At 37.6% G+C, this 15,904-nt stretch overlaps 1 protein-coding gene across 2 annotated transcripts in view; it reads left to right on the forward strand.

Moving 5' to 3' along the window:
* LOC107555009 (metabotropic glutamate receptor 7-like) overlaps nt 1-15,904 on the forward strand; it is a 256,667-nt gene that overhangs the window by 78,347 nt on the left and 162,416 nt on the right. For both annotated transcript variants that reach the window (XM_016237693.1, XM_016237695.1), the window contains exon 2: nt 3,605-3,821. In XM_016237693.1, the coding sequence (XP_016093179.1) occupies nt 3,605-3,821 (217 nt within the window). The remainder of the gene's footprint in view (nt 1-3,604; nt 3,822-15,904) is intronic.

Consider the following 15,904-nt stretch of genomic DNA (forward strand, 5'->3'; position numbering starts at 1 on the left):
TATATATATGTATATGTATATATGTATATATTAGTTTTCGGAATGATGCATATATTTTTTTTTAACAATGACACTTTATTATTAGCTGAATGAAAACTCTGGGGGAACTGTAAATTGTGCATTGTATCAACATTTAAGAAAAAAATACAATTAAGAATCTATTAAGTTTGGGTGTTGATTTCATGAAATGAGGTAATGTCTCAGGATGGCTTACAGAAAGTAATACTTTCCCCACATATTCTGACTTAGGGTTAGGGTTAGGTTTCCACAACTTGTACATTTTAAATTTTCCATGGCTTCCAACTCAAAATAATTGTGATTTTTACTTGTTTATACTTTAAACATGGTAAAAACTGTCAAATGTTCTTGTATTAGAGACATTCTCTGAAAACAAGTCTTAATATTTTATGTAGTGTTGCTTCTAAAGTAAATGTATCTTGTTTCAAGGATTTTTAAATATTTTAAGGGGGAAGTAAATAAAAAAGTTTTCTTTATTACTGGTGGTAAATATCATTGATTTTAGATACTATACATTTATTGGGTCTCTGTTTGTGTTGTTTGATTCTGTTTGTAGCTTAGCAGTTAGCATGAGCTCTCTGACTCCTTGAGCTGGGGACAAGAAAAGTTTAAACCAACCTAATCACATTAGCTTCCATTCCTCCCTCTTTTCCCCCATAACTCTTTGTCCATTCCCTGCTGCATGTTCTTTCTTCATTGCAATAACAAAATAAAAATTTAATATTCAGTGCATAAATATGCTTTGTTCTGCATTTTCTTGCCAAAATGTTCTGAGATTTCCAGAAATTGCATTCACGCTGTAAGAGCCAACATAGTTGTGTGCCAGGAGAAATAATTAGCAAAGAAACTGACAGCTTGCAAAAGAGTTTTAGGACAATGCACTGTTCAAAACGGCTTTCAATGCAAGACTACCGTTCTCAGTGCAACATGAACATTACTTTTGTTTATTCAGCTTATGTACCACTAAATACACTGGTGTTTTTCTCACACCCATGTTTCTGTCCCTTATATATTTTCTTACTTAACATGGAAAAGCTTAGCTCGCCATTAAATCAAGTGAGATCAAAAGGCTAATTGAAAAAAAAAAAAAGTTTGGCTAAACTTTGCTGTCTGTCGAGCAGGAAGCCCTCTTCAGAGAAAGGAATTAACTTTCAGAAGAATTCATTTGGCCTGACTTAGTCAAAGATCCCAGACTTGTGTCAAATGGAGAAAAAGCTTGAAGATAATAATAAAAAAAAAAAAGCCCTGAGCGCAAGTTAAATCAAACTCATTTTGACGTTTTCAAAGGATGTGTTGAATTTTTTAGAAGCCTGCTTGAGCATTGAGTGTTTAGGATGGTGTTTGTGTGTACTAGGAGCTAACTTATCGTATGATTAAAACAAATATTCACAGGCACCTTTTTAATACCGTTTCATGGTCCGTAATCATTATTCATGGACAGTTTATTTTTTCAGTTCACCCACTAGTTGCAAACAGGGCAAACAGTGGATCTGTTTTTCTCCAAGTGTCCCATCAACTTCACCTTATAATGTTGATGTGTTTTCCCCCAGATATGTACTTGAAATGAACATAACTTTTTATTTTTGTTCACTAGCCTATTGAGGGTAATTTCAAGGTTACTTTACTGTGTTTATTGATTAAACAGAGAAAACAAATGTCATATGAAGCCTGGGCACAGCATGCTTTTGCATGCCTTGATAATATAACCGTGTATTGCTCAGAATTTGAGTGCAAGACTTCTAACGCAGAAGATGTGACAAAGCATTTGTCAGAAAATAGAAAACATGCCTGGGCTTTGGTGGATAATGCGGGATATTGATAGCTTGCTAGTGAGGACTGCTGCAGATTAGTTTATCTGAAATTGTGTGAAGACATTTACATATTCAGGTCCCCTTTAATACTGCAATTTGACTCAAAACAAGTAGTTATTGAGCACACTGGATAATAGCCTGAATGTTGTTGGCCGTCATTAATGATCATCTGGGGTCTGATGCCCAGCCAAGCACATTTTCATAACTTCATAACAAGCTTTGTTCCAGGAGATAGTTCATCATTTCCGAGAAGTTGAATCGTCAAATTTCAGAGTTGAAGTCATCCTTGACTGTACATTAGGAGGATATGGGAATAGAATCGGTGCGATTTTATGCTAAACGGTGTTAAGTGACCGTTTTAGTGTTTGTGTATATTCTAAGCATGACCTCTTCTGAGGTGAATGACTTAAATGCAGCACTCGCTGTTTCATTACATAACTAAAAAACAATGAGTATATTATGCAGCTTGTCCAAGATGATAAATGTAGTGCTGCGGCTTGCACCGACTGCTGGTGGGTGATGTGGAAGTCTATTTCTGTTTGTTTCTGATATCTGCCAGACACCAAATTTTTAATATGCATATGCCAAACTGCAGCGGATTGGTCGTTTTGTTTTACCATATAGTCATGCAGGATTAGGGCTGGGGGACATTGCTACAAATACATATAGATACAGTATTGTGATGTATTCAATATGTTTCAGTATTAATGTAATTGCTGTTAAATGCTTTTTTTTTTCCAACTGGAAGAATCATCATTTTCATCAAACAGACATTGTTGCCAAGAAGAATACATTTTTTAATACGTCTATCTTAACATGGAGATTACAGTCTATTTTTTTTTTGCATCAATTAGTTTAAATGAGTTTACAATGTATTTATTTGTTTGTTTGTTTAATATTATTTGTATGTTTTATATTGTATGTGAAAATAATTTTGTTGTGTAATGCCAAGTAAACTTTTTGGTAACACTAGCCTTTATATATAATGCATTATAAAAGTATTTTTAATGCATTAACTTTGTTATAATGCACCTTATAGTGCATTGAATGTTCTCTCTATCTCTATATTTATTATAATATAATTTATGATAATATATGTATATATTTATTTATTAATTCATTGTTACACCTTTAGAAAGTTTAACATTTTAGATGTAACAAGGAATCTGCAAATATCATGATACATTTAACTTTGTTTACAATTACTTTTGAAAATATATTGATAATGTATCTTTTCATAAATAATTGTAACCAAATTTAATCATAATATTTCTATAATGTATGTGATATACAGTACATAAAGGCTTCAAGAAAAATTGTTACCAACTTTGTTTCCTACCAAATGTTTTAACCCAGCTCAACATTGAACACACAAATTACAGTGACACTCAAGAACCATACATTTAAGAAACTATTACATTCTATTCAATAAAATTAATAGTAGTGTTACATTAGCTCATTTAAGTAAGTATCACTTTCGTCAGTAGAGCGGGATCCAAAGTCAGTGCAGCCTTGTCTCAGTGTCCATTTGATATAAGTTTCACTGCAAAACCCCACAGTAGACCAGCATTCATATTATGACAGTGTCAAAGAGACAGGCGGCAAATACAATTGCCTATGAAAGTTTGAGTAATTGACATTCAATACGGAATCATGGTGGGAAACACTCCCATCATTTTCCATTATAAGAACTGAAGGAAATAAAAATCGGGCCAACTCAGTTTAGGAACCACAGCGACAGTCAATCTAACCACCTTATTTTCGTCTGGTTTCAGATTCCGCAGATCAGCTATGCCTCCACCGCTCCAGAGCTGAGCGATGACCGCCGGTACGATTTCTTCTCTCGCGTCGTACCTCCTGACTCCTTCCAGGCACAGGCCATGGTGGACATAGTGAAATCGATGGGTTGGAACTACGTGTCTACGGTGGCCTCGGAGGGAAGCTACGGCGAGAAAGGAGTCGAGGCCTTCATGCAGATTTCCAGAGAAGCGGGTGAGTCAGACAAAACAATAAACAAAGTCTTTGAAGATAAAGTCCTGAAAAACTCAAAGCAGTCTCTGCATGAGTAAACAAAATAGTTGTTAAGAGACTTATTTTGGTTGTACTAATGACAACCTGTCAGTTTCATCAGTGTTTACAGATTATATTTTTTAAAAACAAGCCTTATTCAGTGAGAAATGTTTGGGTTGCTTTATTCATTCATCTCTGCAATACAAAGTTGATTGCTTGAGACAGCTTCAAACCATCAATTTGCAGTGTTTCCCCCAACAAGAAGTTCACCTTTCAATAAATGAATATGTAAATAACACAATTGTCTGTTAACGGGGGGATGTTGTGTCTCTGAGACACTTTTCACACAAATGTCTTGCAAAACAAAGTGTGATGTGCCCCAAGGAAAGAAGATTAATTCCAAACGTCTCCCTCATTAGTGAGTGAAACCAATTACTGGAACTTGACTTGTACCTTTTAGGGAACAAATTAGATGGTAAGGTGTAACCTGACATGATGAGTAATTGGGGTTGCTTAATGGAGCCTGTGGTATGTCAACAAAATAACTTCATGATTGTTTCACACTTCTTAAGAAAAGTATGAGAAGTCTTGTAGGGCTGGTTGATTTGTAAACAAACTGTTCTCTTGCATTTTTTAATGAATTGGTGGAACTGGTTCACAAAATTAGTCTGTGCTCGCGGCTGTTTGGTAGGATCTGGGATGAATTGAAACAGCCCAAGCAGTTCTTCACCTCACAGAGTCATCACACTGATTTTTGTTTAATAATGAGCTTGGTTACCTTAAAGACTCATCAAACCAAAAACATTGACACTGTTCCTTGAAACAATTTACCCGACTTGTCAAAAATCAGTCGTATTAACAAATGATATATACACCAATTTGTACAAAACTGAAAACTGGCCATATTTGTGCATGCAATATATAATATACAAATTTCTAGTTTTATTATGAATGATTTGTCAGCTTGAGTCATTCAGCTTGAATCAGAATTATTTGTCAGTTATTCAGAAGTAATCTTTCAAGGACTTTCCTTTTTCGACTTCATCCTTATTTTCTTAAAGGGGTGGTTCAGTGGTATTTTTCTAGGCTTGATTGTGTTTATGGGGTGCAGTCTAACATGTGTTAATGCTTGTTTTTGTTTTTTTTTAAATGCATTATTTTTCACATAATTTGCCTTTATTCCACACCGCTGGTCCCTTCTCCCATAAACGCGCTGATAATTTCCTTCTTTTATGAAGCCCTTCCCTCAGAAATAGGCGATGGGCTCTGATTGGTTAGCTAGCCCTGTGTGTTGTGATTGGCTAAACCGCCTCTAGTGCGTGTCTAAACGTCCCGCCCCTCACCTCGGGACGGCATGTGCTCCGGTTGTATTGTAAACAACGGCATCGTTAATATCGCCCATCAGTTTGAGCCCGGTTGAGAAGCAGAGGATATTATTGAAGAGGATCGTGCAGAACTTGTGCAAGCACGGCTTTTAACGGTAGGCCTATGTTTTTTGTTTGTTGTTGTCTCATACTTTTAGATACGCTGTTATTTGTAAATGCTACTGCTTATGTTAGATTCAGTATATGGTTTTATCCTGATTAAAGCTTTAATACAGTACGGCAACTGCACGCGCGTCCATGTTTAATGATTCTCATAGCTATGTGAAAATAAGTGTATAATTGGAACAGTTCATTGTTGGAGCTGAGCTGAATGAGAGAGAAAGAGAGCGAGAGAGAGATAGATGCAGAGCAGGGGGACGCGAGGAACAGTATTAAGAACCGCTGTGTTGTCTCATACTTTTAGATACGCTGGTATTTGTAAATGCTACTGCTTATGTTAGATTCAGTATATGGTTTTATCCTGATTAAAGCTTTAATACAGTACGGCAACTGCACGCGCGTCCATGTTTAATGATTCTCATAGCTATGTGAAAATAAGTGTATAATTGGAACAGTTCATTGTTGGAGCTGAGCTGAATGAGAGAGAAAGAGAGCGAGAGAGAGATAGATGCAGAGCAGGGGGACGCGAGGAACAGTATTAAGAACCGCTGTGATTTTGAAACTTGTGAAATCATTAGAATCGTTAGAAGACAGAATCTCGTTTCATATATGAACAGATTTTTACGTGCACCTCTAGTTTTCTCTTCCTCTTCTCTAAAGCAGCGCAGGCCTCGCCCCCTTTGCTGCCTTTTCCCGAGGGTGGGGTTTATCTGGGTCTGTTACTCCACACACCCGGGAAGTAACTCGTTGTAGTCCCTACCAGCCGTTTTTGTAGGCATTAAACTGCCAGAATTTTAAAAGACGATATCTCCATTTGCATTGAAGTTTCAGCTTCGTAACTTTGCAGATATTGTTTATGATCAAACATTTACATTTACATTTAGTCATTTAGCAGACACTTTTATCCAAAGCGACTTACAATTGGGGGATACATAAAGCGATTCTTCTTAAAGAGGCAAACAGACACAAGAAGTGGTTGTAATACCAAGTTCTTAGACATTGTTCAAATAAGTACAAGCTAGAAAGAGAAGGAATAAATAAAGAGAGAGAAACTTTTTTTTTATTTTTTATGATGAAGTCAAGTAGCTTCGAAAGAGATGAGTTTTCAGCTGTCGCTTGAAAATTGTCAGGGATTCAGCATTCCGGATAAGGGTGGGAAGATCGTTCCACCAGCCATGAGTGGTGAACGAGAATGTTCTGGAAAGTGATTTTGAGCCTCTCTGTGATGGTACCACGAGGCGTCGCTCACTAGCGGATCTCAGACTTCTGAAGGGGATGTAAATTCATAGTAGTGAGTGGAAGTAGGCGGGTGCTGAGCCTGTGGCTGTTCTATATGCAAGCATCAATGTCTTGAACTTGATTCGGGCCGCAACCGGCAGCCAGTGCAAGGAGATGAAGAGAGGTGTAACATGGGCTCTTTTGGGCTCGTTGAAGACCAGTCGTGCCGCTGCATTCTGAATCATTTGTAGAGACAACATCAACATTACACACTAACGTTAAAAAAGTGAAATTGCAATCAACCACCCCTTTAAAGCCTCCCTTTCAGCCGCCTTATTTCACCCACTTCATGCTTACATCTCTGTCTCTCTCTCTCTCTCTCTCTCTCTCTCTCTATATATATATATATATATATTTATATGTGAGGGGGCTCCATACGATTCACATCGTGCAAATTCATACAAAATCTCTACCTCATTAAATACTTACATTTTCCTGTGAGATTGAAGGGGCGATTAAGCATGTTGTGATGTTTTGGCTAAATGTATTGTGTAATTATTTTAAAAAAGCACAGGATTTTGAGTGTAAAGTGCCTCAAGTGCTAGTGGGAAAGACTTCTTATGATAGATTTTGGCTCAGAATGTAGGTTGGCAAAACCAACATTGCTCAGAGCTGTTTGGCAGGGTGTTTTGCTGTGGTTACTGTATGGCCACAAATTTAGGTGGATAATGAATGTTATTTTACTGTACTTTTACTGATAGGGACATTGAGTCTCATTCATGGAACACAACAGGATAAATGCTTGGTAAAGGCTAATCTTATAGCCTGCTATGTCAAATAAGTTTGAATTGAAAATACAAAATGTCATAGAAAGCTGTAAGTAACTATCTTTATATTGTAGCAGATATGGATTCTGGATTCACACAACCTCAGAGGCTTTTCAGCACTCAGCAAATTCTGTTAATTGGGCTTACTGTCCAATTTAGCAGGGAGGTGGAATTTATCTCTTCTGACAGTGCGGTGGAGCTCAGATAAGCGACATTTCTCACTTTATCACAAGTCGTTTTTCACTTCTCCTTCGTGCGAGTATTTTTGCAGACTATTTTGAAATTAAACCAAACGAAATACCTACGTCCACAGCTACCTTCAGGTATTTGTCATCTTCTCTTTGCATGCCAGATTTGCCAACCACCCCGGCTTGTTCATTAATTTTTATTTATGAAGTGATTTACAGTCCACTCAGGATTTGAAGAGTGGAGACAGTTATTAATGATCTTAATTTGTGTATTTGATTATCCTGTATGAGTGGCAGTTCGCACTGTTTATCACTCTTATTGCTTTGGTGCCCAAGTGGCACAGCGCTTATCCTGTGGGAGACGAAGGAAACACTTTTTCATATGGTTGAGAACCCAACGCTGTATGATGTGGAATGCCTTCGACTTCATTATCCTCAGCTACAGTATGTTTGTATGTGTGTGCATAACCACTGACATTAAGACTTTAATGGGCTACGTTTGATTCGAATTGAATGTGCTCACTGAACTTATGTCCACTAGAGGAGAAGATACACCTGAGAGCATTTCCAAAAAGATGCATATTGAATGCCCTCGGGATGCTGTGTTGCTGTGGTCTGGATGTTTCATGGAATGCGTTAAGGATAGATTGGCGCAGTCTTCATGAAAGAAATGGACAGCTGTTTGAATGACTAATCATGCATACAAATCAATGAAGATTAATCAAATTAAACACCACCTTTTTCATTGTTTAATTTATTTATGTATTTATTTATTTGCAGTCGCTAAGTTGTTCTGAGTGGTTGCTAGGGAGTTCTGGGGGGTTGCAAAGGCAATGCTAGCAGCAGGGTGTTGTTATTAGATTAAGATGTTCTGAGTGACTGTTAACACACAACATTGCATAGTTTCTAAGGTGTTCCGTGTGATTTAAAAAAAAATTCAGTGGTTGCTAGGGAGGTCTGTGTGGTTGCTAAGGCATTGCTAGCTGTAGGGGGTTGTTATGAGATTGAGATGTTCTGAGTGTTTGTTAGGATCTTGCTTTGCAGTTGTTATGTTGTTCTGAGTTGTTGTGAGTGAACTGATGCACAGTTGTTAAGGTGTTCTGTGTGATTGTTAGCATTTTGATATGTGGTTGCTAAGGAGGTGTGAGTAATTGCTAAGGCAATGCTAGCTGCAGGGTGTTGCAATAAGATTGTTGGATGCTCTGAGTGGTTGTTAGGATTTTGTTCTGCAGTAGCTTAGGTGTTCTGGTTGATTGTTAGCATTTTGCTATGTGGTTTCTATGAAGTTGTGGGTCTTTGCTAAGGCATTGCTAGCAGCAAGGTGTTATTGTAAGATTGTTAAGATGTTCTGAGTGGTTGTTAGGGTGTTGCTGTGCAGTTATTAAGGTGTTCTGTGTTATTGATACCATTTTAGTCTTTGGTTGCTAGGAAGTTCTGGGTGGTTGCTATGGCATTGCTAGCTGTTGGGTGTTATTGTAAGATTGTTAAGATGTTCTGAGTGGTTGTTAGGATGTTTCTGTGTGGTTACTAAGGTGTTCTGGCTGGTTGTTAAGGCATTACTAGCTTCAGAGTGTTTTCTGAGTGGTTGTTAGGATGTTTCTGTGCAGTTGCTAAGATATTCTGAGTGGTTGTTAGCATTGAAAGATGAGAATACTTATACACATTTTATGCAGATTCTTGTTTGATTTTCTAGAATATTGTAGTGATATTAGTATAATTTTACCTCTAATATGAAATTTAGCAATTTAGCATTCTAAAAAAAGAGAGAGCACTTCTTAGTCTTTTGTGTTTTAAAATGTTCTTAGGTTTGGAATAACGATACTGTACCAATATATTTTTACAATAATTTCTAGGTTCTCATAGGTTTTTCACAGCTGACTTGACTGATCACACATTTTCACATTTTGCACATCATCTAGTACATTACGTCGACTAGAATTTGTCCATTGATTTTCTGTGCATCCAATAAAATTCAGGACATCCCAAGGGCTAACCTGTCTTTAATACTGCAAAGAAGTGACTTCAAGTGTTGTCTGATCTCTCATCAAAATTTCAACAGATCCTGCCGAGGATGTGATTTGGTTTAGAGTAGTTAGAGTGTTCAGATGATCTTGCCCAAATAAACACACTCATGCCTGAGATGAGGGCAGCCAAGGAGAAAACGGATTGATTCATATTAAATGAGAGTTTGTTTGTCAAACGGCTTTTTGTGGTTTGGATGTAATCAAGCTCTGGGAGGTTGTAGAAGTGTAACAGGCTCTCCCCTACTATGAATATTTTTTTATTTGGTGAGCGAAAAAACTCTTGTTTCTTTCATCAGTTCCAGAAATGTTTTTTAAAGATTAAAACAAGACAACTCAAAACCCAACGCTATGATGTTAGTGTGTTATGTAGTTTTGAGTGGTTGATATCATTTTAATATGCAGTTGCTAGGGTGCTCTGGGTTGTTGTTAGGACATTACTAGATTACCATTGCTATTGTTGCTATAACATTCTAAATGGTTTTGGCCGTATTGCTGTGGAGGTGTTCTGAGTGGTTCTTAGCATTTTGCTATGTGGCTACTAGGGAGTTCTGGGTGGTTGTTAAGGTTGATAAAGTGTTCTTTGTGGTTGTTAGGATGTTGGTGTGCAGTTGTTAAGGTGCTGTGAGTGTTTGTTAATATGTTACCGCTTTGAGTTGTTGTTAATGCATTACTGTACAGTTTCTATGATGTTCTGCGTGGTTGCCAAGGCATTGCTTACTTTAGGGTGTTGCATAAGATTTTTAAGGTGTTCTGGTGGTTGTTAGCATTTTGCTATATGGTTGCTAAGGCAATATTAGGTGCAAAGTGTTGCTTTGAGGTTGATAGGACATTCTGAGTAATTGTTAGGATGTTACTGTGAAGTTGCTAAGGTGCTATGAGTGGTTAAGATCTTGCTTCTCTCAGTGGTTGCTAACACATTATTGTGCATGTTCTAAGGTGTTCTGAATTGTTGCTAGTGATTTTTGGTGGTTGCTAAGGCAATGTGTGATGCAGGTGTTACTGTGCAGTTGCTAAGGTGCTGTGAATGATTGTTAGGATGTTGCTGCTCTGAGTGGTTGTTAACACATTACTGTGCAGTTTCTAAGCAACCCTCTACAGACACCTTGGCAATTGAATCGCCATTGGCTAGTATATCTTTTTGTTTACTCGCCAGACTGAAATACTATACTATATATATATATATATATATATATATATATATATATGTATATATATATATAAAGTTATGCCATTTTACAGACATATATAATGTTTGTATAATGGTACAGCTTTTTAAATATCTGAAAGTACACTCTTAATATCAGTCAGTCAAGCAGTCAAGCATTATAATATGATAATCAAGTATTATTTAATAATAGAAGTTTATTGTAGTATATATTTTTTTTTGTTAGAGACACAGAAATATTATATTATATATATATATATATATATATATATATATGTATATATATATATAAAGTTATGCCATTTTACAGACATATATAATGTTTGTATAATGGTACAGCTTTTTAAATATCTGAAAGTACACTCTTAATATCAGTCAGTCAAGCAGTCAAGCATTATAATATGATAATCAAGTATTATTTAATAATAGAAGTTTAGTAATTAGAATTAAAACTCGGTAACCATGAACTTAGGACTGGTGCTGGTGCTTTTTTGGTCATTCAGTGTTCCTGTAAAAAAATTAAAATAATAATACTGATAAGATATTATTATTATTATTATACGAATTCTACTAATAAGAACAATATAAAAACGCACTAAGGATTAATGAGCTACTGGATTCATGAATATTAATCAGATTGTGTGCGTTTGCTCGAACTGATTCGCTGAAATCAAAACAGGGACGATAATAGGTGAGCACCAGCCAATGAGATTGTCGTTTGCGCATTAGTTCCGCCTACTACAGGAAAACTTGGCAGTTCTTAAAAGCTGAAGAATATCAAAAAAGGAACTCCGTTATTTTTACAGGAAAATACAACAAAGTATATAGTTTACATGTAGCGCATCGGTTCTGCATGTTATGTAAGACTTTTGCTCGCTCTCGCTCTTTGCGCGTGTGAGAGAAAGCGACGGCGAGTCGTGCGACTTCACACTAGAGTTTACGTTACGCCAAATACACAAACACAGGTGCGCTGCGCATCCATTCAAATGAACTGAAAAATATCACAGATTGCTTGACGGAGAGTGAAACTCTGAAGTGCTCAGTCAGAGTGTCAGAGTCTGAGTGAAAATATATCTGTGCTAATCATATACTCAGCCTCCAGCTCACACACTGGCGAGTAAAATCTGAGAATTTATTAGCCATTGGCTAATATTAGACATCATTTAGTCGCCCAGAGTGAAGATTTAGTCGCATATGGGAGTGATTTACTCACAATGTAGAGGGTTGCTAAGATATTCTGAATGGTTGCTAGGGAGTTCTGGATGATTGCTAAGGCAATGCTAGTTTTAGGGTGTTGCTATGAGGATTTAAGGAGTTCTGAGTGGTTGTTAGCATGTTGCTATGTGGTTGCTACAGGTTTCTGGGTGTTTTCTAAGGCATTGCTAGCTGCAGGGTGTTGCTATGAGGTTGTTAAGGTGATCTGAGTTGTTAGAATGTTGCTGTGCAGTTGCTAAGGTGCTGTGAGTGGTTGATAAGATGTTGCAGTTGTGAGTGGTTTTTATCGTAGTACTGTGCAGTTTCTATGATATTCTGAGTGGTTGCTAAGGCACCGCTAGCTGTTGCTATGAGATTCTTATGGTGTTCTGAGTGTTTCGGTGTAAGGATGGTGCTGTTTAATTTCTAAGGTGTAATGGGTTTTTGCTAAGCCATTGTCAGGGTGTTGTTATAAAGTTGCTAAGCTGTTCAGAGTGGTTGTCAACGTTTTGTTATGTGGCTGCTTGGGTGTTCTGTAAGGTTGCTAAGGTACTGTTAGCTGCAGGATGTTGCTGTGAAGTTACTAAGGCGTCCTGAGTAGTTATTATCATTTTTCTATGTGACTGCTTGGGTTGCTATGACATTGCTAGGTGCAGGGTCTAGTTATGAGACAGTGTTTACCGCTGAGACACGCGCATAGACAAATTCAAACAGACAGTGAGCATGACTGTACCATTCACCTGTCTGCCCAATGCATTATACAGGCAGTGAGAGGCTAACATATACCACTTAACCGCAGCCCTATATTGCAGGTTTTAGGCAAGCATTGTCATTTTAGTACATCACTAATAGCAACAGACTTGCAATTACCGCTAATTAGCCTCCGTCCACTGCAGCTTTATCAATGTGTAATGAGATCATTAAGCATCCTATTCTGCAAGTTCCTGATGCCAACGTTAGGTAAGACAACTGCTTTGATTTTAGTTGTGATTCCTACTTTCTTGCACATTTCAGATCAGCTCAGGGAACAAGGGGAAAGAAATTGAGTTACATTTACATTAACATTTTATCAGTTGATGCATTCCTTGGGAGTCAAAACCATTATCTTGGTGTTGCTAGCACCATACTATTCTGTTTGAGCTGCAGGAACAAGTCTCTCATGCAAAGATACTGTATATGCAGAGTGTTCCAAATCTGTCATCTTACTAGGCAGTAAAGCAGCTTTCTATGTTTTCGAACAGAATAATTATCTCTGGCTGTATCAGTGTAAATATGCCATTCAGGAAGCACAGCATCTCATTTGGCAAGACTGCTGTCACATAATGACTACAATAGTGAAAGTGTTGACAGAAATTGAGGCCGTGGACTAAACATTAATGAGGTGGGTGTACATTTAAGTGTTGGTGCTACACTGTCACTTCTGGCAACATGAATTGTGGTATCGTATTCTTTTAGTTGCAAATTAAACATCTGCGGGGTCATTTGTAATGTTACAAGCAGCATAAAATAATCCAAGATCATAACAAGTATAGCAGTGCATTCATTATTGAGCTTATTTTAGACCAAATATATCTGAATTCAAACTTCTTGATGTTGTTTACACCTCTGCAAGGCCCAGATGATAAAATGAGCCATACCTTCTCTCTGAAATTCATCGTTATACCAAACCACTGTCAACATAGGCATCTCTGACATGTTTTCTATCCCTAAAGTGCACTAGAGTAAGATTTTGTGGAACTCAGATGTCAGAAAAAAAATCCTAGTTTCTTAACTTTCTCTTCTCTGCAGCCGCAGGATCTAGGAGAACCTGAACATCTGATGATAAATGCTTGTGGCCTCCAGCTCTTAGAATCTTAATTGATGCTAAATGACAAGTTTTATTCTTTGCCCCCAGACATGTCTTCATGGAATGTGATCGATATTTGTTGATATTTGTCTTAATCATTAACTTGGGAACTCATTAGTGTGGGTGTCACTATCCTGGATTACTTTTAAGAGATGGACTAAGTGGACCAAGATTGAAAAAGTTCCCTGCTTGGAATGAATTAATTCAGCAATAAGTGTCATCCCCAGTGGAAGTGGTCGTCACTTTAATTTCAGAGTTGTCTTGCCTTAAATTCTCCTTGGAAAGTGGTAGGTTCGGTTCCTCTCAATCTCCCACAAACCGCAGAGATTAGCCCGAGAGTTGCAAACTAGGACGTGCAAGTGCACTGCTGTGAATTAGACCCTGGAAAGACCTTGCTATTCCTTAGTGCGTCTGTAGACAGTTGCCCTTCGTTTCTGGGTTGTAATCGCTTGGTTGATTTCAGGCTTAAGTCTCATAATAGCACCGGATCAAAGGAAAGTAGAGGCAGATGGCTATTAGCAAGTCAGTCACATAGACTCGACTTGGGCTCAGGTAACAATTTGGTGCCCTATGGAGTCTCGAGTTGAATGGGGAAAGCTGTTATTATGATGTCTCTCCCCCTGTTCTTCTCAGGCGATGAACACAGCGCCAACATATCAACAAGAGCTTTTCACACAGCGAAGCCTTTCGCCAATACATTATTCATCCCCCTACCAGAACTCTACCTTTCTCCATCAGCACCAGTGGCCCACAAATTGTACATGCAGGGAATTCTGTGCCACTATGCCCTATTTCGTGAGCCAGTAAACTGGAAGCTGAAATGCCTGAAAAAGAGAGAAGGATCCACTGGGAATGAACAGATTTTTTCCCATTCCATCTCTGAAATAGACAGCAGAGGCTCAAATGGTGGATAGTGATGGACTAATGAGGTGTGACTCGGCCTTTGCCAAAATTGTCACAGGAGCTCCGCCCTGATCAATAGGGGTTCAGTTAAGGGCTTGTTTGATGGTTGTAAACTGAACGGTTGATTAATGATTAAAGTTGCATTGCATGGATACACAGTGCAATTGACCGGTAGACAAGACGCAGGTCAGAGTTTGTGCAGTGGGTGTGTGATTTTTTTAATTTTGTTTTCCAATCACTTGGCACTTAATGGGCATCTGTCTGCTCTGCTAGAGAACCGTCACTGTAGGGGTGGGCAATATGAGCAAAATCGTATATCATAGTATGAGTCATTTTATATCACAGTAATGAGATCTATGTATCAAGATTTTGGTGCAGAACATCTGCAGTTCCTTTCTAAAACCTACTAAGCTGTTTATGTATGCAGAATGTTAGGGTATCACTTTTTAAAGGTAACTTTGAAGGCAGATCTACAAGATTGTTCATCGATATGCTTCTGTTGAATTTAAATGAAACATGACTGATAATTTGTTACAGCTCTCAAACTGCTTATATATTTGTATATACATGCATATTTTGCAATAAAAGTAAAATAAGTGTTTCACCTCATAGGCAACTGGTTTGGTTCATGGCTTACAACACTTAAAGACTTTTAAAAAATAACAGGCGAAGTCAGAGAACATTAGAGTATCGCATTTTTAGCTTAGCATCATGTTAACGCTAAAATCTGCAATACTTTAGCATATGAAAACATTCTCTCTTTTAAGTAGTTGCTTATTAGCATGCCTATTCTTATCATATTGACTGTTTATTAGTACATAAAGTGCATATTCTATACAATATTATACATCCCTAATCCTACCCCATACCTAAATAAACAACTACCTTACTAATTATTAATAAGTAGCAAACTAGGAATTTATTGAGGCAAAAGTTAATGGTTTGTTAATAATGAGAATTGGATCTTAAAATAAAGTGCGACCCAAAACTCACCTCACCTATTCAGTTCGGTGGTAGAGCTCTATTTGTATGATGCCTAAAGTTTCTGCTCATGAAAACTGTTGCAAATTGGCCACTTATGAAGTTCCAGGTCAATTAAGATGCAGTTGCCTATGTACTAGGTTTTTGAACTGAGCCTGTGATTTTCCTTATTTAACCTGCTGCTTATGCTAGCTTAGCCAAATGTTTTTGCCACTCAAACTGCTGTTGGCTATAC

The sequence above is a fragment of the Sinocyclocheilus grahami genome, unplaced genomic scaffold, assembly GCF_001515645.1.
Source record: "Sinocyclocheilus grahami isolate Dianchi unplaced genomic scaffold, SAMN03320097.WGS_v1.1 scaffold522.1, whole genome shotgun sequence".
NCBI lineage: Eukaryota > Metazoa > Chordata > Actinopteri > Cypriniformes > Cyprinidae > Sinocyclocheilus > Sinocyclocheilus grahami.